The 23,156-nt window shown below is 45.6% G+C and overlaps 1 protein-coding gene across 1 annotated transcript in view; it reads right to left on the bottom strand.

The window, feature by feature from the left end:
- The window catches only part of LOC126339564 (TNF receptor-associated factor 4), a 117,110-nt gene that overhangs the window by 11,297 nt on the left and 82,657 nt on the right, over positions 1 to 23,156 (bottom strand). Inside the window, exons 2-3 of the mRNA XM_050001642.1 lie at positions 20,524 to 20,628; positions 12,719 to 12,880 (exon numbers count right to left, since the gene is read on the bottom strand). Of these exons, the coding sequence (XP_049857599.1) occupies positions 12,719 to 12,880; positions 20,524 to 20,628 (267 nt within the window). The remainder of the gene's footprint in view (positions 1 to 12,718; positions 12,881 to 20,523; positions 20,629 to 23,156) is intronic.

The raw sequence follows: 23,156 nt of genomic DNA, 5'->3' as shown, positions 1-23,156 counted from the left end.
ACGTGAATTACAGATGCCAAAAAGCGCTCTCTATGACATTCTACACTAACGTTTATTGTTTCGTGCATACAAAGTGCACATCGTTCAGGCCTTGTTGCCCAATGACAGTACACGTCGATATGACTTTGCGGTCGAAATCCTATCACGTATTGAGGACGATGATTGTTATCTCAGACGAATTGCCTCTTCCGACGAAGCGACCTGTTTTGTCAGTGGAGTAGTGAATCGCCATAATGTGTGCATTTAGGGTCCACAACCCCCTGGCGAGGTCATGGAGTGCACCAGAGGCAGTCCAAAGGTGAATGTTTGGTGCGCGCTATTGCACGATCGAATTATCGGGCCATACTTCTTCGCTGAGGCTACCATCACATCTGCAGTGTATCTGGACATGTTGTAATTGTATGCCGTTCCTCAGCTGCTTCAGTATCACCCCGACGTCTTGTTTCAGCAAGACGGTGCACCGCCTCATTGGGGTTTGGACGCCCGTGCATATCTCGATATGACCTTCCCTGGGCGATGGACTGGTCGTGATAGGCCAACGGTTTGGCCTCCACGCTCTCCTGATATATCCCCATTAGACTTATTTTCATGGGGTTATGTCAAGGACGAGGTCTACTGAACACGTGTACCAGATCTTGAAACCCTGTGGCAACGGATAACCACAGTCGTTGAATCGATCTCTCCAGTGATGTTGGCTAATGTGTGGAAGGAAATTGAATATCGCCTAGATTTGCTACATGCTACCAAGGGTGCTCATGTGGAAGGTTACAGATGTGTGAAAAAAACTTTGATAGTTTGTAAACAATTAGACGCCAGTTTCATATTTGTATTTACACCTAGCCTGAACTCAGGCAATTTATGTAATCAGGGAAAGACTTTTGGGACACCCTGTATAAAGATCACTGCTTTCTTGCAACATGGCGCTAGTGTGCCTTCAATGTCAGTGAGCGTCGCAACTGCGATTAGTAATTTTGGAGTTGAACAATTTGTGTTTAAGAAGACTCGGAACACGCGGGTCTTTTAAGAGATCAGGCACACAATGTGTGACAGTCTGTTATTGAGCAGAAGCAGTAGCTGCAGCTGTTATTGTTGTTGTTTTGAGTGCAGCAGAGGACGCCTCGGCAGCAGACGACGCGTGCTGCGCGACTGGCGGTTTCCGGCCGGCCGGGACGCGGCCGGAATGCGTGGCCAGCGGAAGCCGCGCCAGCCCACATCCGGCGCACGCCTTCCCACCGCACGCCAGGTGCGAACGCCGCACACCGGGCAGTCACTGAGGTCGCCACATTAACCTTTCTACCCCACCAGGTGTGACGACCACGGCTGCCGTCTAGTCCGTGCTTTGCTCGTTCAGTACTAAGAGTCACTTCTCTTGTCAGATAAAAGATCCCACTTCTATTACACAAACCCGCTGCAGTATGGGATTCTCGTAACGTTTAGTTTCGCGTTCCTTTCGACTTACGACGTACTACGACAGTAGTCGAAATAGGGGCATAAGGGAGACACTATACAGGGTGTTACAAAAAGGTACGGCCAAAGTTTCAGGAAATATTCCTCACGCACACAAGAAAGAAAATACACTCCTGGAAATAGAAAAAAGAACACATTGACACCGGTGTGTCAGACCCACCATACTTCCTCCGGACACTGCGAGAAGGCTGTATAAGCAATGATCACACGCACGGCACAGCGGACACACCAGGAACCGCGGTGTTCGCCTTCGAATGGCGCTAGCTGCGCAGCATTTGTGCACCGCCGCCGTCAGTGTCAGCCAGTTTGCCGTGGCATACGGAGCTCCATCGCAGTCTTTAACACTGGTAGCATGCCACGACAGCGTGGACGTGAACCGTATGTGCAGTTGACAGACTTTGAGCGAGGGCGTATAGTGGACATGCGGGAGGCAGGGTGGACGTATCGCCGAATTGCTCAACACGTGGGGCACAGTACATCGATGTTGTCGCCAGTGGTCGGCGGAAGGTGCACGTGCCCGTCGACCTGGGACCGGACCGCAGCGACGCACGGATGCACGCCAAGACCGTAGGATCCTACGCAGTGCCGTAGGGGACCGCACCGCCACTTCCCAGCAAATTAGGGACACTGTTGCTCCTGGGGTATCGGCAAGGACCATTCGCCACCGTCTCCATGAAGCTGGGCTACGGTCCCGCACACCGTTAGGCCGTCTTCCGCTCACGCCCCAACATCGTGCAGCCCGCCTCCAGTGGTGTCGCGACAGGCGTCAATGGAGGGACGAATGGAGACGTGTCGTCTTCAGCGATCAGAGTCGCTTCTGCCTCGGTGCCAATGATGGTCGTAAGCGTGTTTGGCGCCGTGCAGGTGAGCGCCACAATCAGGACTGCATACGACCGAGGCACACAGGGCCAACACCCGGCATCATGGTGTGGGGAGCGATCTCCTACACTGGCCGTACACCTCTGGTGATCGTCGAGGGGACACTGAATAGTGCACAGTACATCCAAACCGTCATCGAACCCATAGTTCTACCATTCCTAGACCGGCAAGGGAACTTGCTGTTCCAACAGGACAATGCACGTCCGCATGTATCCCGTGCCACCCAACGTGCTCTAGAAGGTGTAAGTCAACTACCCTGGCCAGCAAGATCTCCGGATCTGTCCCCCATTGAGCATGTTTAGGACTCGATGAAGCGGCGTCTCACGCGGTCTGCACGTCCAGCACGAACGCTGGTCCAACTGAGGCGCCAGGTGGAAATGGCATGGCAAGCCGTTCCACAGGACTACATCCAGCATCTCTACGATCGTCTCCATGGGAGAATAGCAGCCTGCATTGCTGCGAAAGGTGGATATACACTGTACTAGTGGCGACATTGTGCATGCTCTGTTGCCTGTGTCTATGTGCCTGTGGTTCTGTCAGTGTGATCATGTGATGTATCTGACCCCAGGAATGTGTCAATAAAGTTTCCCCTTCCTGGGACAATGAATTCACGGTGTTCTTATTTCAATTTCCAGGAGTATATGTTATGTGGACATGTGTCCCGAAACACTTACTTTCCATGTTAAAGCTCATTTTATTACTTCTCTTCAAATCACATTAATCATGGAATGGAAACACACAGCAACAGAATGTACTAGCGTGACTTCAAACACTTTGTTGCAGGAAATGTTCAAAATGTCATCCGTTAGCGAGGATACATGCATCCACCCTCCGTCGCATGGAATCCCTGATGCGCTGATGCAGCCCTGGAGAATTGTCTATTGTATCACAGCCGTCCACAATAAGAACACGAAGAGGTTCTACATTTGGTACCGGGGTTGCGTAGACAAGAGCTTTCAAATGCCCCCATAAATGAAAGTCAAGAGGGTTGAGGTCAGGAGAGGCCACGGAATTGGTCCGCCTCTACCAATCCATCGGTCACCGAATAAGTTGTTGAGAAGCGTACGAACATTTCGAATGAAATGTGCAGGAGCTCCATCGTGCATGAACCACACGTTGTGTCGTACTTGTAAAGGCACATGTTGTAGCAGCACAGGTAGAGTATCCCGTATGAAATCATGATAACGTGCTCCATTGAGCATAGGTGGAAGGACATGGGGCCCAGTCACGACATCACCAACAATGCCTGCCCAAGCGTTCACAGAAAATCTGTGTTGATGACGTGATTGCACAATTGCGTGCGAATTCTCGTCAGACCACACATGTTGATTGTGAAAAATTACAATTTGATCACGTTGGAATGAAGCCTCATCCGTAAAGAGAACATTTGCTCTGAAATGAGGATTGACACATTGTTGGATAAACTATTCGCAGAAGTGTACCCGTGGAGGCCAATCAGCTGCTGATAGTGCCTGCACACGCTGTACATGGTACGGAAAAACTGGTTCTCCCGTAGCACTCTCCATACAGTGAGACGTGGTCAACGTTACCTTGTACAGCAGCAACTTCTCTGACGCTGACATTAGGGTTATCGTCAACTACACGAAGAATTGCAGGTGTCCTCGTCGTTCTAGGTCTTCCCCAGTCCCGAGTCATAGGGTGGAATGTTCCGTGCTCTCTAAGACGCCGATCAATTGCGTCGAACGTCTTCCTGTCGGGACACCTTCGTTCTGGAAATCTGTCTCGATACAAACGTACCGCACCACGGCTATTAAACATTGCACTGACTGCAAAACCACGTTCGTGATGAACACTAACCTGTTGATGCTACGTACTGATGTGCTTTATGCTAGTGCTGTAAAGCAATGAGTCGTATGTCAACACAAGCGCCGAAGTCAACATTACCTTCCTTCAATTGGGCCAACTGGCGGTGAATCGAGGAAGTACAGTACATACTGACGAAACTAAAATGAGCTCTAACATGTAAATTAAGCGTTTCCGGACACATGTCCACATAACATATTTCCTTTATTTGTGTGTGAAGAATATTTCCTGAAAGTTTTGCCGTACCTTTTTGTAACACCCTGTATAAAGATCTGTGTCATATATGAATTTCTGATTTTTTACATGATTTTTGTAGGAGACGGATACTTTAAACCCGTTTTTTTATGGCCGCGGAGGGCGGATCGCTGTGGCGGCTGCCTGCAAACAGTACTTTTCCCGACAACTTCGCAACTTATCATCTCAAACGTCAGACGCCAATCAATTTATAGTTCCTCGTCTATAATACAGCGCAAAAGGAGACATCTTCCACATTTAATTAAATTATTGCGGTCACCCATTAGTATGTAAGGTAACAAGACGTGTGAACAGAGGGACGACGACGATCAGCATCTGAGAAATGGGGTGGGAGCGAGCACGAAGGAAGTGCACTAAAGTTTCGATCACACTCCTCCAGCCATTTGAGAATCTGCTGGCTTGGTTGGGAAGTTGGGATGGTGGTTATCGCTGAAACAATCTGTTTTTTCATCTACATTATAACATAACTGTTAAAACTGCTCAAAGTAACCGGTTTCTGAAATAACAGTCCAATCTGTTCATAAATACTCGTTCTATAATGTGTTGATCTGTACGTTCTTTCAACAGAAACAGTATTTAAAGAAGACACAAATCATTCAGAAGCTACAAAACTTCCTACCAACCTCTTTTTTTAAAGTTTTATCTAAAAACAATACATCGGTTTCATGTCTAGTTATCAGTAAAAAATAAAAATACCTGTTTTAACCGAGACCAAACGAACACCAAAAAATACGATTATTTAGAACTCCACTTCTGGCCATTAAAATTGCTACACCAAGAAGAAATGTAGATGATAAATGGGTATTCATTGGACAAATATATTATACTAGAACTGACATGTGATTACATTTTCACGCAATTTGGGTGCATAGATCCTGAGAAATCAGTACCCAGAACAACCATCTCTGGCCGTAATAGCGGCCTTGATACGCCTGGGCATTGAGTCAAACAGAGTTTGGATGGGGTGTACAGGTACAGCTGCCCATGCAGCTTCAACACGATACCACAGTTCATCAAGAGTAATGACTGCCGTATTGTGACGAGCCAGTTGCTCGGCCACCATCGACCAGACGTTTTCAATTGGTGAGAGATCTGGAGAATGTGCTGGCCAGGACAGCTGTAGAACATTCTCTGTATCCAGAAAGGCCCGTACAGGACCCACAACATGCGCTCGTGCATTATCCTGCTGAAATGTAGGGTTTCGAAGGGATCGAATGAAGGGTAGAGCCACGCGTCGTAACACATCTGAAATGTAACGTCCACTGTTTAAAGTGCCGTCAATGCGAACAAGAGGTGACCGAGACGTGTAACCAATGGCACCCCGTAGCATCACGCCGAGAGATACGCCAGTATGGCGATGACGAATATACGCTTCCAATGTGCGTTCACCGCGATGTCGCCAAACACGGATGCGACCATCATGATGCTGTAACAGAACCTGGATTCATCCGAAAAAGTGACGTTTTGCCATTCGTTCACCCAGGTTCGTCGTTGAGTACACCATCGCAAACGCTCCTGTCTGTGGTGCAGCGTTAAGGGTAACCGCAGCCATGGTCTCCGAGCTAATAGTCCATGCTGCTGCAAACGTGGTCGAACTGTTGGTGCAGATGGTTGTTGTCTTGCAAACGTCCCCATCTGTTGACTCAGGGTTCGAGACGTGGATGCACAATCCGTTACAGTCATGCGGATAAGATGCCGTCATCTCGACTGCTAGTGATACGAGGCCGTTGGGATCCAGCACGGCGTTCCGTATTACCCTCCGGAACCCACCTATTACATATTCTGCTAACAATCATTGGATCTCGACCAACGCGAGCAGCAATGTCGCGATACGATAAACCGCAATCGCGATAGCCTACAATCCGACCTTTATCAAAGTCGGAAACGTGATGGTACGCATTTCTCCTCCTTACACGAAGCATCACAACAACGTTTCACCAGGCACCGCCGGTCAACTGCTGTTTGTGTATGAGAAATCGGTTGGAAACTTTCCTCATCTCAGCACGTTGTAGGTGTCGCCACCGGCGCCAACCTTGTGTGAACGCTGTGAAAAGCTACTCATTTGCATACCACAGCATCTTCTTCCTGTCGGTTAAATTTCGCGTCTGTAGAACGTCATCTTCGTGGTGTAGCAATTTTAATGGCCAGTAGTGTACTTCGCTCCGACCTAACACTCTCTCAACTACCCAGATCACTGTTCTGCTCACGATTCACGCTTGCAGCATACTGGAGGCATTTTACAGTTGCTGTTCGTGGCCAAATACAAAAGCGCAAACTGCAGACTTCGTTGGGATCTGTGTTTATGTTCAAGCATGCATTTCTAGGGATGTTTCCAAATTTTTGTCCAACGCTACACACACACACACACACACACACACACACACACACACACACACACACACACGTTAAAAACAATCTTCCAAGCTAAGCTAGGCAGTATCCTATATGAGATGCATTCTAAAAAGCAAGGTAGTCGTACGTGACACCGTTGTAGGAGCTGTCCTACGTTGCGCAAATGGAGAATGCAGCCGGCCAGTTGCTGACAGAGCTAAGGCCCCTGCAAGGTTCAGTCAACATCATCTCGCGAATTCCCGCGCCGGTGCTAACAGAGACAAAAAATACGCGTTCTCTCGGCCTGTTTACCGCAGAAACTTCTGGAGACGGTCTTCTGCTCTACATGTAGCGTCAGCGGGAAGGGCAGATTCCAGCCTAAGAGTAATCGAAAAAATAAGTGCAGAGCCATCTCTTCTCAAAAGATTTCACCTGGCTTCACTGCCAGCCTGGCGCTAAACATTTTTCACAAAATAAGAACCAATCAAAACGCTGCAAATGATGATGACAATACAAATGATCAATTACAATCCCGATAAAAACATGTACATCACCATGAAACAATGGTCTCCCCCATAGCATCCATGATGGATTCTGACAACAATGATCATCCGAAACCAAACTTGCGCATTTCTCACCTGATATTCTCTAAGCCAGGTCATGTAATATTTCAGGTAATGCAATATTTCCTGACTTTCGAAAAGTACTTGACTTAGGGCAACATCAATGCTCATTAAAGAAACTAATACCGTATGAGGGTCAAATAAGATTGGTGACTTTATTTCAACTTTCTTGGTGTTAGCTTGGATGGAAAGTCACCGACCGGTGTACAAATAACTTCAAACGGGCAAGTAGAAGTGTGTTGAGATCCTTGCTGCCCGTACTGTATATTAACAACCTGTTCGATAGTATTAATCGTAATCTCAGACGTTTTGTTGATGATTCAGTCACCTACAATGAAGCACTGTCAGAACAATTGTGGAAAGACTAGCAACTCGCTTTAAATGTGTAGAAATGTAAAATTTAGCACTTCACAAAACGTAAATCGCACAGCAAATAGAATCAGTCAAGTTATATAACTACTTGGCGTGAAAAATTGTAGGAATATGAAATGGAATGATAACATAGGCTCGATCGTGGATCGGATACTGGAAAAATGCAACCAGTCTACGAAGCAGGATGTTTACAAAACACACATGTGGCACATCCCAGAATACTGCTCACCTGTGTGGGACCCATGTCATATAGAACATATAGGACAGGGGATACACATGACAGATGAATGGTCACAGGTTTGTTTGACCGACGTGAAAACGTCAGTGAGATACGTGAAACCATAACTCGCAGGCGATTGAAGACAGACGCAGGCTATCCCTCATAAACACAACAAAGTTTCTGGAGATATTAAGTAAGAAATCTAGGAATATGCTACAATACCCTACTTATTCTTCCCTTAGGAAACGTGCAAGACAAGACTGGGGTAATTATAGTGCGCATATATGGATTTCGGCAATAATTTTTCCCGCGTTCCACACGAGAATGGAGCGCGAAACTATATTGATAAGTGGTGCAATAGAAAGTACCCTGTTTCCCATTTACAGTGGCTTGCAGATAGAGAAAGAACTGATATCGATACACCCTCAATCTCTCTTGATACTGTACCGGTAATGCTCAAAAGTCAAGCGGTCTTCAAGAAACCGTTTGTGAGAGTCTCGTAACGAACAAAAGCAGAGGAGTGTATGTAGGTACGAAATTTCTGGTCCAATGCACGCACACAAACAGGCCATTATCTCCTACTTGCTGGAACTACGTTCTTGCAGTGACTGTCTTCATCTACCAGGTTTATTACTTCAGCTACTATAATAGTGTTTCGCGTCATTTTCTCATTCGGCATTAATCTGGTAATACTTTATGTTTCATTTTTCACAAATCTGAAATTTTGGAAATTTGTGGTCAGTTCTTATGGGACCCAAACTGCTGAGGTCATTGGCCCCTAGACTTACACGCCACTTAATCTAACTTAAACTGACTTACGCTAAGGACAACACACACACTCATGCCCAAGGGAGGACTCGAAGCTCTGACGAGGGGCGCCGCTCGAGCCGTGGCAAGGCGCCTCAAACCACGCGGCACACAAATCTGAAATACGTTCTGCAGAGAACATACAGTAGGTTCAGGTATGCAACTGTACAAGACGCTCTGTTGTAGTCCGCGGTCAAATTCATTAGGTCCTTCGTACAGTGGTCTTCTCTCCTAGCTTCTCTCACTGTCGGAAATACACTAGAGCTAAACAATGAGAAACGAAATGTCGCTGTTGTACGGAAAGCTCACGGAACAGCGTTAGTCACGCGACAGGCCGGCCTCATTAGTCAAGAAGGTAGCACTGTTGCTAGTCAAGTGGAGGTCACTCTCGCACGTTCGTCCTTCTGTGTTCATGCATGGTTGCGCGAAAATCGGAGGGCCTATGATCCCGGTTCCCTCGTGAACATTTGCAAGATCTTTTTGTCCTTCGTATAGGTTGTAAAGGAACTGAAAATATTGTGATTTAATCGCAGAGGTGCTGAAAAATTGTTCCAGTGACACACCAGAGAAATATCTGGTAAACTTTTTATCTTTGAGAGACATAGGAACAATTTCGCCCTTCGTTTTTTATTTCTTGTATGAACGACTACTTTTTGCTCTGATGGTCTGGTGGGATGTCGTACTGTCTAATTACTAGTGTGTGTGTGTGTGTGTGTGTGTGTGTGGTAAATGATTGAGTTAAAAGACGCAAGATGTGTTTTATATTATTTTCATCGCACAACAAGCCTTATTCCCATGCCTATGGAGTATTTATGTTAAGCAGAGAAGGCGAGTTTTAGATGGAACCGAAGATCTTCAAAACGGCGCTGCTCAACAATAGAGGTAGGTGATTGTGCTCTCTACTTTCCTTTCGTGGCCGCTAAAATTACTTCCGATTCGTTTTGCCGAGACATTCAGAACCTGCAATCTTCTTTTTCTTATAAAAATACTACTCCGATGCAAAAGAAATACTCTTAGATTTAAATAATTGCCATTCTTTTACCCAGGCCACGGGGAATGATAGAACGTACGTGCCTCTACTCTGAATGTACGTTCGCAATCTCCGAGTGTGTTACGACGAAATTATTTCACAATGAAAATTTCTCATCAGACGGCAAACCACTCGCACGCGAATGTACGTACCCTCTGAATGTATCTAGTCAGTCACGCGCGTTGTTCAAAAGCTTTACTTTTAATATTCAGTGGATTACATTTCCGAAATTAATTTTTGTTTATGCTGCAAATCGTACTTCACGCGAAGTATTTATTACGTAAGTTTCAGGCTCAATTTAGTAGAAAAAAAAAGATTCCGAATAATAGAAATAAAGAATAACAATCAAACAAATCAAACCTAAATAAACAGAAAGAGGGAACGTTACAAGGTCAATAACGATCGTCGAACTGCGGCCCGCGGGCAGCATTCTGCCCGAATCAAGTATTTGTGCGGCCCGCGGTTCTAAGCCGTATTTTATGAGAAAATGGATATACCAACTAAGAGCCTATTCCATAAACGTCGACTAACGTTAAGAGCTTCATAAAAGCATAATTTTTCTGCTTAGTAACAAACAAAAATACTTACAGAAACAGGAAAATTTTCAGATGTAGTTAATTTTGAATAGCGTTCGTGAATTCCGCTGTGAGCTAACAAGGGATCCCCGTCGCACCCCCTACAGATTTAGTGATAACATGGGCCAGAGGATAGCCCGTCGAAAGCTGATCGCAGATCAGGCATGAAAACAAAGAGAAGATACCAGAATGAGATTTTCACTCTGTAGTGGAGTGTGCGCTGATATTAACTTTCCTGGCAGATTAAAACTGTGTGCCGGACCGAGACTCGAACTCGGGACCTTTGCCTTTCGCGGGCAAGTGCTCTACCAACTGAGATACCCAAGCACGACTCACGCCCCATCCTCACAGCCGCGGCTCGCTCGCTTCGCCTCACTCGTACTTTTACCAACATATGGCCGAACTATGCAGTAACGTGCACGCAACGTTTTAAGCTCTTACAGCGTCTGAGTTAAATAGAGCATGGTTGAAGGGGACAAAGGAAAGATAAACAGAGAAGCCTGTCACATATAAAGAAGGTATTACATTTAATCTTGCTCGACATTTTCTCATGAAGCGCCCAAAAAAAGTCTTTATCTGCCAAATGAAACATTATTTGTTGTATTCATGGACTGAAAACTAGGGCGACCAACGAAATGCAGTCCAATTTTATGTTCCTTTTAAAATTTAATCCAAAATAGAATGAGTATGTTTACCAGTGTCACAAAGTCAATGTACCTACGTTAAGTAATTATTCAGACGTTCTCCTGTAGATTTTATTTTTGTTGAGAATAATAACCCTCCTTCAAAACGTAAATTGTCACCTGTAGTCATTGGTACGATTTCAGGTAAATCCCTTTTCAGTGTTACTAACAAATCTTTTATTTTCATGTTGGCTGTGCGTGCTCACACAGCCAGCCTCTTCGTTTATACCTTTAATATTCATTTCTCTGCAAGCGCTGCCAACGGTAGGCTATCCGTAGACGCAAAGTAGAACTGCACAAATAGTCACGGGTAATGTGATGTCAGCACTGCAGGAAGCAGCTGACGCTGCCTTCGCCTCGCCCCTCACCTCGGCAACCCCTCGTAAACCTATCGTTCCCCACAAACACCGCGCGATTCGTCGACAGGTAGTAGAGGAAGGACTGGAGCAAAGGGAGAATAAGTGACGTAGCGCCGATGTAGTGGGAGAGGGAAAGGGGAAGAGAGTAAGTGAACTAGAAAAAAGTGTGGAGTGTGCTATCAGTGAAGAGTTTGAAGTACCAGTTCACTGAAATTGAGTGGTTAGTTCACACTTCACTGGCATGAAGCGTTCATTTGAACGACTCATTCTCGAGCTCCCCATCATTAATTGTAGTATCTCACTGTCGTCGTGGTGACATTAGTTGTATTACAAAATGGCACCATCCCTAGTCTGCAAATTTTTACGAATTGGGCACCAATGAAGTACAATGTCCTACTTGCTTTAAAATATTAAAGAAGGGGAGGAGCCACAACAAACTTGTGACAGAGTATAGGGAGAAAACTTAACAGTTCATTTATAGTTTGCAATAATAGATACCTGATCTGCTACCTGTGTGTACATAACATGTCTTGTCTACTTGTAGCCCTTGAAGACAGACAAATTTCCACAAAAATTAGAGTCCTTTAACCTCACTCTTTAGCACTGACTATTAGTAATGTCCAAATAGTTTGTTTGCCGCGCGGGATTAGCCGAGCGGTAGCCGGCACGGTAGCTCAGCGTGTGGGATCAGAGGGTTAGCTGCCCTTGTCTTACGACGTCCGCCCCGAGCAGATAGAACGAACAAAAGCGAACAAAAAGCGGTCTAAGGCGCTGCAGTCATGAACTGTGCGGCTGGTCCCGACGGAGGTTCGAGTCCTTCCTCGGATATGAGTGTGTGTGTTTGTCCTCAGGATAATTTAGGTTTAATAGTGTGTAAGCTTAGGGACTGATGACCATTAGCAGTTAAGTCCCATAAGATTTCAGACACATTTGAACATTTTTGAATAGTTCGTTTGTTTTTGACAACTACTTATTAGTCTTCGAGAAAAGCAGCGAACGGTGGGCAGACTAAATTTTCTTTTGTTAACGTATTTGATTTAATATTTCGAGTCTATGTATCTTAAAACTGCGGTAGTCAAAATTTTTCAATCTTTGTTCAATTTCTACCTTTAATACAGGAAATAATCGGAATTTTAAAAAACCGAAAATCGGTTAATTTGAGCTGATTTAATAGTATGGTTAAACTTGCATTTAAAAAAACGATATAACCGAAAACTGGTTTTTTGAGCGATAACCGCCATTCCTAGTGCTAGACCGGCTCGCGGTACAGCAGTGCGCTAGCTGGTGGCTTACCTCGTGCGTGACGCCGGTGAAGTCGTTGCCGCAGAACTGGCAGTGCACGCGCCGCTGCGGACACGTGTAGCGCAGGTGGTCCTCCATCAGGACGCGCGGGATCTGAGCGCCGCACTGGCTCGTGCAGGGCACCGCGTCGTGCCGGCACGTGTTCAGGTGCGCCTGCAACACACGACACAAATCACAACACGGCAACACGTGGCGTGCACGTGCGCTCCCTGCCTCAGGGTACGCTGCATCGGCTCGTAAAGAATGCGGGGCTTCTTGCTGTGTGCTGCCACATGCAAAGAGACTGTCATAAGAAGATGATACAATGATGGTTTTAGGGCGTTCAACAGCACGATCATCAACCCCCTTACTGAATAACAACGTACGTCTCTCGTAGTTTGAGCGATGTCTGCTCTCAAGATCAGTTTGGATTGCGTAGAAATATTGGAACACGTGAGGCAATACTGACCTTACGACTTGTCTCAGAAGAAATATTAAGGAAAGGCAAACCTGTGTTTCTAGCATTTGTAGACTAAGAGAAAGCTTTTGACAATGTTGACCGGAATACTCTCTTTCAAATTCTAAAGGTGGCAGGGGTAAAATACAGGGAGCGAAAGGCTATTTACAATTTGTACAGAAACCAGATGGCAGTTATAACAGTCCAGGGGCATGAAAGGGAAGCAGTGGTTGGGAAGGGAGTGAGACAGGGTTGTAGCATCTCCCCGATGTTATTCAATCTGTATATTAAGCAAGCAGTAAAGGAAACAAAAGAAAAATTCGGAGTAGGTATTAAAATCCATGGAGAAGAAATAAAAACTTTGAGGTTCGCCGATGACATTGTAATTCTGTCAGAGACAGCAAAGGACTTGGAAGAGCAGTTGAACGGAATTGACAGTGTCCTGAAAGGAGGAGGATATAAAATGAACATCGACAAAAGCAAAACGAGGATAATGGAATATAGTCGATTTAAGTCAGGTGATGCTGAGGGAATTAGATTAGGAAATGAGACGCTTAAAGTAGTAAAGGAGTTTTGCTATTTGGGAAGCAAAATAACTTGATGGCTCTGAACACTATGGGACTTAACGTCTGTGGTCATCAGTCCCCTAGAACTTAGAACAACTTAAACCTAACTAACCTAACGACATCACACACATCCATGCCCGGGGCAGGATTCGAACCTGCGACGTAGCGGTCACGCGGTTCCAGACTGAAGCGCTTAGAACCGCACGACCACACCGGCCGGCAGCGAAATAACTGATGATGGTCGAAGTAGAGAGGATATAAAATGTAGACTGGCAATGGCAAGGAAAGCGTTTCTGAAGAAGAGAAATTTGTTAACATCGAGTATAGATTTAAGTGTAAGGAAGTCGTTTATGATAGTATTTGTATGAAGTGTAGCCACGTATGGAAGTGAGACGTGGGCGATAAATTGTCATCGGCAAACCTCAAAGTTTTTATTTCTTCTCCATAGATTTTAATACCTACTCCGAATTTTCCTTTTGTTTCCTTTACTGCTTGCTCAATATACAGATTGAATAACGTCGGGGAGAGGCTATGACTCTGTCTCACTCCCTTCCCAACCACTGCTTCCCTTGCATGTCCCTCGACTCTTATAACTGCCATCTGGTTTCTGTACAAATTGTAAATAGCCTTTCGCTCCCTGTATTTTACCCCTGCCACCTTCAGAATTTGAATGAGAGTATTCCAGTCGACATTGTCAAAAGCTTTCTCTAAGTATATAAATGCTAGAAACGTAGGTTTGCCTTTCCTTAATCTTTCTATGTATGCTATATGTAACACGTTAAAAATGCACGCCGGACAAGGATTCGAACCCCTATCTCTTTCACGGGCAGTGAGCTACCAAATGTCACGGACTCGCTACTATCTCTCCCCCGCCCCCTCTCTCCACACACACACACACACACACACACACACACACACACACACTGCGGGAGAGGAAGGGAGGGGGGGGGTGAAGGAAGGTGCGGTTGTTGTTGAGAAAGAGCTCTTTCGCTCTAATGGGAGTATTTGCTGAGAGTTAAAACTGTGCACCGGCCTGAAGTTGATGCTCACTCCACTAAATACAATGGGCGGAAGAGGATGGTGGAGGGGGAGGTATTTAAAGAAATTGTTAGTCTTAAATAAGGGAATAAGAAGACGAAGAAAAGCCAGAAACGTTGGAATACTTCGGCCGAAGAAGCTGGGAGCCCAGTTGTGTGTGTGTGTGTGTGTGTGTGTGTGTGTGTGTAACAGCGGCGGGGGAGGGCGGCCTAGAGACCAGGCACGCAGCGTGTCTCCTCCCGTGGGAACTGCCTCTCTTCCTCGTCCTCCTCCTTTGTCTCGTCGGCTGGCTTCCCGCTGGGTGCTCTTCTCCAAGACGTCCCTCTGTTCTGTGGCCACCACCTTCTCACCTCATTCGTGTTTGCCCATCTGCAAAGGCGCTCAACGAGAACCTGCTTAGCAGATAATTAAGGACGATCCACAGAATGGATGTCAACGGTCCGTCATTGAACGGAATCCTACCGCCGAACGGTGGTGTAAAAATGAATACGTCGTATGTCATTGTTGGCTTGCGGTATCGCACGAAGTAGATTCGGCCGTCTGTCGGAAAGAATGTTCTTCCTCGGCGCCCCTTTCCTGGCGGATATATGGGAGTTGTGTTGTACGTGTATTTGTAGAGTGTTGGTGAATGTAATGGACGCGTCTATAGCGCAGTGGTTTCTTGTGTAGGATGACGATGACGATGAGAGAAGGGAACGGGTGAAATTCGATCCCAGTACATAGGTTAGTTACTCTTACCGAACGGCACCAAGGTGGCTGCTGTACTTATTGTCCCCATCCCACGGACTAATCACCATCAACATTGTTTGGATTTGGTAAGGTTAATTGAAGGGATGGCCGGATGCCCTTCCTGCCGCCACCCCGTACCCCCCGGGACGAAATTAGTGTACCCCAACTGTCTGTGTCGAGTGTAATCCATGGAAGAGTGCGAATGTGGTCAGATGTCTGCAAGCCGTGTAACTGAGGAGGGACGAGGGGACCAGCCCGGTATTCACCTAGTGGGATGTGGAAAACCGCCTAAAAACCACATCCAGGCTGGGCGACACACCGGCCTCCATCGTTAAGCCGCCGGTCGGATTCGATGCGCTACTCTTGCCGGCAATGTCTTCTCGCTGAGACCGTACTGAACGGTTAGTGACGTCTTACACAAAGTCGGAAAATAGTATCAAAATCATCACAGAAGTTCTTAGCAAAGGTCTTATGGCAAGTAAAAAAAAAAAAAAGAGCATGATGGGTGTTTCAGCACAGCGATTACAAACTTTGAGGAGAAAGAGAGTGCACATAAGCGATGGAAAAACTCATAGCAATGTATGATCGGAAACGTTTTCCTGGCACTTTAATTATGGCACAAAACGCAAAAAAGGAAGGAAACGGACAGGGTGAGAAAACACGTTTGTTTGCTTAGTACAGCAGAAACCAATAAATAAGAAAGAAAAAAAAAACAGACAACGACTGTCACCAAAGAAGGTGTCTGAAGTTACAACTCCGACACATGGAAGACCTAACAATCTCCGTGCGGCAGATATGTGAGAGATCTGCATCACAGCCAGGGGTTGTAACTTTGAGCACCTTCTTTGGTGATTATCATTGTCTGTTTTTGTTCTTGATTCTTGGTTTCTGCTGTACTAAGCATAATAAACATGTTTTATCATTCTGTTAGTGTCCTTCCATTCTTGTGTTTTGAGTTCGCCATGTGATTTTCCGTCGTCTATCTCTCCAGAAAGTTAGGCTTTGTGTCTTGCTTTTGTCATAAGTGGAAAACAACGCTAGGAAAAGAAATTCTCCCTCGACAGAGCTTATTTTTTACTTTCGAAACAATTTTTCTTAAAAATCTTATCTATTTATAATGTTATTTACGCCTACTTTTAGTCTGTTCAGTTATGGTGAAACGTAAATCATTGTTGTTCTTTCAGGTATTTACTTTCTTTTATGGGGAAAACATCACGACCCTACGCAACCTTCCCAGTGTGTCCCGAAAACACAGCAAAAAATAAGATAAAGATTAAGAAGCCACTGAAGCACAAACCCACTACTACAACCAAACTGAAAACGAGAATAATGTTTGCAGTCGACGACGTCGCCCTGTCAACGTCAACACTTTTTTTTCTCCGAGAATCGTTGATGGTGAAGTACCGTTCGGTTTTGACTGTCTGCGTGAATGCTTTGTGTAATCTTTTAATGCCACATATGAATCGAAGTGAAATCATTCATTGGCGGTGGATCCCTATAATGGGAGCGTAATGCTCGGTAGCTCCCTTGGCGCTATTCTAGAGCTGGAGTACGGCACGTGCCGGTGTCGCTGGGTTTTATCCTCTCCTATCTCTCATCATCGTACGACGCCTATATTCAAGACACACCTCTCACATACCGCTAAACAAGGAGAGCACTGCGCGCCGAAGAATAAATCTCTTTCACATTAGGAGGCTGAACCTACCCGTTGGGCCCTATCAGCCAACAGTGCCATACTCCTGGAAAAACAGGAATCTGGAAATTTCTTGCACCGACAACACCATTGTCACCAAAACATGAGATTTGCAGAAAGACGACATTTCACTGTGCCCTACGTCTACTACAGGATCGCATCGTAGTTGGTGCACGTCCGCTATTCGCCTTTCTGTGCGGATTTTATCTTTGCTTATTCTCTAGCTATCAATGATTTTGCGTCACTAAGCGAGGTGGTACAGTGGTTAGCGCCTGGACTCCCATTCGGGAGGACGACGGTTCAAATCCCCGTCCGGCCATTGGGTTTTCCGTGCTTTCCCTAAATCGCTTCAGGCAAACTTCGGGGTGGTTCCTTTGAAAGGGCACGGCCGACTTGCTTCCCCATCCTTCCCTTATCCGATGGGACTGATCACCTCGATGTTTGGTCCCCTCCACCAAATCAACCAACAGTGAATTCACTGCACCGACACATCTGTTTCCTTCTCTGGGACAGGAACGAACATTCGAAAAAAGAAGCCTGGTAAATAAAGGCTCTAAATCGCATACTTTAAGAACTATCGGCACTTGCTCAGCAGAAGCAATGTATATGAAGTCTTCACGGGTTGTCAGCCGAGTAGCGTAGTCGTCTCGTAGCAACGTTTCGATGGAATGCGTCTCCATGATCTTCAGGCGAAGATGATGGAAAGACGACGACGCTACTCGGCTGACAACCCGTGAAGACTTCATATATGAAATTCGCCGAGAAAGCCTGCCCTCACACAGAAGGGATGTGTTTCACGGTAGCGACGAAGAAAAGTGCTCTTAAGGTATGCACTTTAGAGTCCAAGTTTACCGGCCATTTCTGATTCGAATGATCGTTGCTGCCTTAAACACGAATACTGGCCATTCCTCTTGGGAACCCTCTGTACACTGATTTCGCAGCTAGCCTGCATACTAACCACAGCAGCAGTGATTCCACGTCGGGATGTCGTCACAAAGAGGCAGGCACTCGGTGTGCGACTGCAAGCACGCGTCAGCTTTTGGCTCGCTCTTTACGATTCAACCGCTAATGCGCGCTGCTGACAAAACCGTGGACACGTTGCCTCTCCATTTGCACATCTTCTGCGTGCAAAAAGTCTACTCTGTATTTGGAGCGTCAAAAGTTCGCTGACAAGTTCAAACGTGTACTTCTTGTTACACAAACTGGTCGTGGGAGCAGACACCATGAATGTTTCCATCGTGCTGCACTTGTTTCAAGCTATGAAGCACAGCTTCAGCAGCTACTCAATAGATGTAGCCACGTCTGTCAACTACTCGCGATGAGTGGCAGCACAAAAACTCGGGCTCAACTTCCACTTTGTTTATGAACAGTAATTCTTCAAATGCAGATAAATCCGATACAAGGAGAAAGAGCCTGGTAGTGTCCAATAACAACATTAATAGACCCGTCTCCGTTGCTGGATGATCAGCACGTCTCACAGCTCTGGAGAGGGCCACGGTTCAGTTCCCAGTACTGCCAGGGACTTTTCCTCAGTTGAAGAACTGTAACTAGGTCTACTTGGCCTAGTGATTCAATTGTGGCACTACTTGAATGAGAAGCAGTGGCTCCAACGTCCGAGACACACGACAGTGGACGGGAGGAAAGCTTGTTTACTTCATGCTCCTCCATACAGCATAAGCATGACGTCAAGTAGCAGAGGATGACACAGCGCCGGTCTCTTTGCACATTGCTCGGGGCTTGATCGCTGGTTTTTACAAGGTGAATAGTGAACATTTGCCGCTCAACACATTATTAACGAACACAGAGGTGACAAAAGTCATGGAATAGCGATGTTGTTGTTGTGGTCTTCAGTCCTGAGACAGGTTTGATGCAGCTCTCCATACTACTCTAACCTGTGGAAGCTGCTTCATCTCCCAGTACCTACTGCAGCCTACATACTTCTGAATCTTATTAGTGTATTCATCTCTTAGTCTCCCTCCACGGTTTTTACGCTCCACGCTGCCGTCCAGTACTAAATTGGTGATCCCTTGATGCCTCAGAACATGTCCTACCAACCGATCCCTTCTTCTGGTCAAGTTGTGCCACAAACTTCTCTTCTCCCCAATTCTATCAATACCTCCTCATTAGTTACCGTTGATGACCATGCAGCTTTGCTAGGAATGAAATGATAAGTAAATGGACACACTAGCTGCAAACAGGCGTTGTGTACTTCATTGGGGACATGATGAAAACGTGTGGCCCGACCGGGACTCCCACCGGGATCTCCTGCTTACACGGCAGACGCTCTATCCATCTGAGCCACCTAGGGTACAGAGGTTAGTGCGCCTGCAGGGACTTATCCCTTCACGCTCCCCGTGAGACCCACATTCCCATCATGTCAACACCACTACATTCGTAGAGCGCCTAATAGATGTTTACTCATCATACTACCGTCATATATAGTTATAATATGGCTTCCCGGCCATTGACCTTCTTGTGTGCGAACGCACACGATATGCCCAAATTCGTACGGGTCTTGGTAGATTAATCTGCCCCGAGTAATGAGTATGATGGGCAAACATCTATTAGGCGCTCTACGAATGTAGTGGTGTGGACATGGTGGGAATGTGGGTCTCACGGGGAGCGTGCAAGGGATAAATCCCCGCAGGCCCACTAACTTCTGTACCCTAGGTGGCTCAGATGGATAGAGCGTCTGCCGTGTATGCAGGAAATCCCGGGTTCGAGTCCCGGTCGGGGCACACAATTTCATCATGCCCCCAATGAAGTACACAACGCCTGTTTGCAGCTAGGATGCCCATTTACTTATTTCATTTCTAGCAAAGCTGCATGGTCATCAACGGTAACTGTTCTTTCGGGAACATTTACTGCTGTCATATATAGTTTAAATCGGACAAATCTTTTCGAATATCCGCTATACAAAGATGGAAACAAGGATACAGCGGATGCGCACATGGCTTGGCGCCAATGTTATCTCCGTGCGTACTACTACAGCAATTTCATCTGTGTCATTCCGTTATATCTTCGGCTGTCATCAGTAGCTTCCCTGTACAAGACAACAACAGGCATTCTGGAAAGCTTCGCTAAAGACTTGATGGTTTTATCATTTATTGCTATTAACATTCTGTCCCTTCTTTGTATACAGCACTGCAGTCCCGATTCTCATTTCTGGAAGCAGCTTCGTCTTCCTTCAGCACAGATAAAGCAGGCGAAGTGTCCCTCGGCGTCGACGGCCAGATGCCGGTTAGCTCGTGTCCCCGTACCCCCACGCGGCCGCAGCCGGCTGCGTTACAGGGAATGCGCCACTTTTTGTTGGTAGAGCTGTGCTCGGTCTTACCTTCAGCTTGCGGAGCTCGTCCATCCACTTGCAGCCTTGCTTGTGGTGGATGCAGTACACCAGCGAGCCCATGATGGCCTTCTCGGAGTCAGGGTCCGGGTAGATCTGCAACACAGACACACCACGTTCCTCAGTACACTCCTACGACCAACCGCTCGGCCGACGCTAATGCACTGATAGCTTTTGACGAAACTCGTCACAGGGCTAGGACACATTTTTAAGTCGATAAAAGGCTCAGGGAAACACTATTTGAAATTCTGAAGGTAGCAGGGGTAAAACAAAGGGAGCGAAAGGTTATTTATAACTTGTACAGAAACTGGACCGCAGTTATAAGATTTGAAGGACATAAAAGAGAAGACTTAAATGAGAAGGGAACGAGGTTGGGTTGTTGGCTAGCCACGACGTTATTCAATGTGCACGGTGAGCAAATTGTGAAGGAAACCAAGGACAAATTTAGAAATAGAATTAAAATTCATAGTGAAAAAAAAAAAACAAAGAAAAACTTCGCCAATTACCGATGACACTATAATTTTGTCAGAGACGACAAGGGATTTGGAAGAACAGAGATGACAAGGGATTTGGAAGAACAGTTGAAAGCAGAGAAGCGTCTCGAAGACAGATTATAACATGAAATCAAGGAAAGTGAAACAGGAGTAATGGAGTTTAGCCGAATTAAATCATGCTACACTGAGGGAATAGATTAGTAAATGAGAAATTAAAGGCAGTACATGAGTTTTGTTATTTAGGCCGTAGAAATGCTGATTACGGCCAAAGTAGAGACGATATAAAGTGCAGGTTGCCTGGAGCAAGAAAAGCATTCTGAGAAATGAGAAACTTTGCAAACATCCAATATCAGTTTCGGTGTCACGATGTCTTATATGAAGGTATCCGAGGGAAGTGTATGAAATTTTGTGGTTCAAATGGCTCTGAGCACTATGAGACTTAACATTTGTGGTCATTAGTCCCCTAGAATTTAGAACTACTTACACCTAACTAACCTAAGGACATCACAAACATCCATGCCCAAGGCAGGATTCGAACCTGCGACCGTAGCGGTCACGCGGTTCCAGACTGCAGCGCCTAGAACCGAACGGCCACACCAGCTGGCTATGAAATTTAAACCTCTCAAATTGTTTAACGCGTTTCCGAGTACTTTAGAAGTGTGAGTACGAAAGTTCTATCGTATCGGATTCAAAATCTGTGCTTCTGATTTTTTTTCGCTGGAGCTACTGGTACGGCGTACCACCGCTAATCAAGCACTGAAGGTATTTGTCGCTTGTGTAACCTTGCATGGAAGTGAAACGTGAACTATTAGTAGTTGAGACAAGATGAGAATAGAAACATTTGAAATGCGGTATTATAGAAAAATTCTGAAGACTAGACGGGTCCACCGAATAACAGACGTGGAGGTACCGAATCGAATTAAAGGAAGATATTTATGGCACAACTTCACCAAAAGAAGGGACAGATTGATAGGACACCTCCTGAAGCATCATGAAGGACTTGTCGATTTGTTACTGAAAGGAAATCCGGGAGGTAAACCTTTTAGGACACCAAGGTTCGAATACAGTAAGCAGGTTCAAATGCCTGTAGATTGCGGTAGTTATGCAGAGACGGAGAGACCTCCACATGATACACTAAAATGGAGAGGTGCATCAGACCGGTCCTCGGGCTGAACGCCACAATAACAACAACAAACAGTCGCTCACTTCACAACAAATGCCTTGCGTCCCGTTACTTTTGAGTCGAGACGCATATACGCTCTTTCGTCAATGTTAACAGACACCTCTGAGTGAGGACAACTGAGTTTTTTTTCCCAAATATAACATAACGTGCCGATTCTTTTATCTTACAAGTTTAGTACGCTGTGCCCGGGATAAGACGATGGATTGAATTTACTGTCCACTAAAATGGCACCTGGAAACAACGCTACACCAAATTGCTACGGTTTCCTTATTATTCTACATGCAATAGGATTCGCTAACACGGAAAAAGAAGTGTGCTTATGGTGCTAGGCTGGTGTGCAGTGGGGCGTGGGTTCGATGCTGGTCAAAGTGATTTTTGTTTTTATTTATTCTTGCTCTACGTTGACTTTTGACAACAGCTGATAACTGCCATATGTTGGTTATAACATAGATGACAAGGAGATAAAGTACAAACGATTCCATGTATCCGCAGGCACACACATATTTATTCGTATGTTTTATAATTTTGATGGTGATAATCACTATAGAAACACTAGCAACATAAATATTCACATAAACGTTCTAGAATAGCGGTTCTTCACCTATTAATTTTGCAGCCATAAACGTGACAGTAATCAAAATTTAGCTGTGTTCTCCCTTATTTTCTGTAGTATACGACACGTATTTTAACGCCTGAAAAAAAAAAAAACATTTCAGGAATTCGTCAAACCAATGACACCAAGTCTATCATCAAACGTGCTCGGATATCTTACCACTACGGACACCGATGTCATTTTAATGGGTGGTAAATTTATTTTCTCCGTTTTCGGAAGATGACAGTTCCTGAACAAATGCCGAACGGGCTTTAGTGTGATATCGCTGCTACCTTTGATTCTTCCATCCATTTCGCGTTCTTTCCTTTCTAAGAAATTACAATGAAGTACACTG

The sequence above is a fragment of the Schistocerca gregaria genome, chromosome 1 (genome assembly GCF_023897955.1).
Source record: "Schistocerca gregaria isolate iqSchGreg1 chromosome 1, iqSchGreg1.2, whole genome shotgun sequence".
NCBI classification, from domain to species: Eukaryota; Metazoa; Arthropoda; class Insecta; order Orthoptera; family Acrididae; genus Schistocerca; species Schistocerca gregaria.
This window is presented reverse-complemented; position numbering and strand designations above follow the sequence as displayed.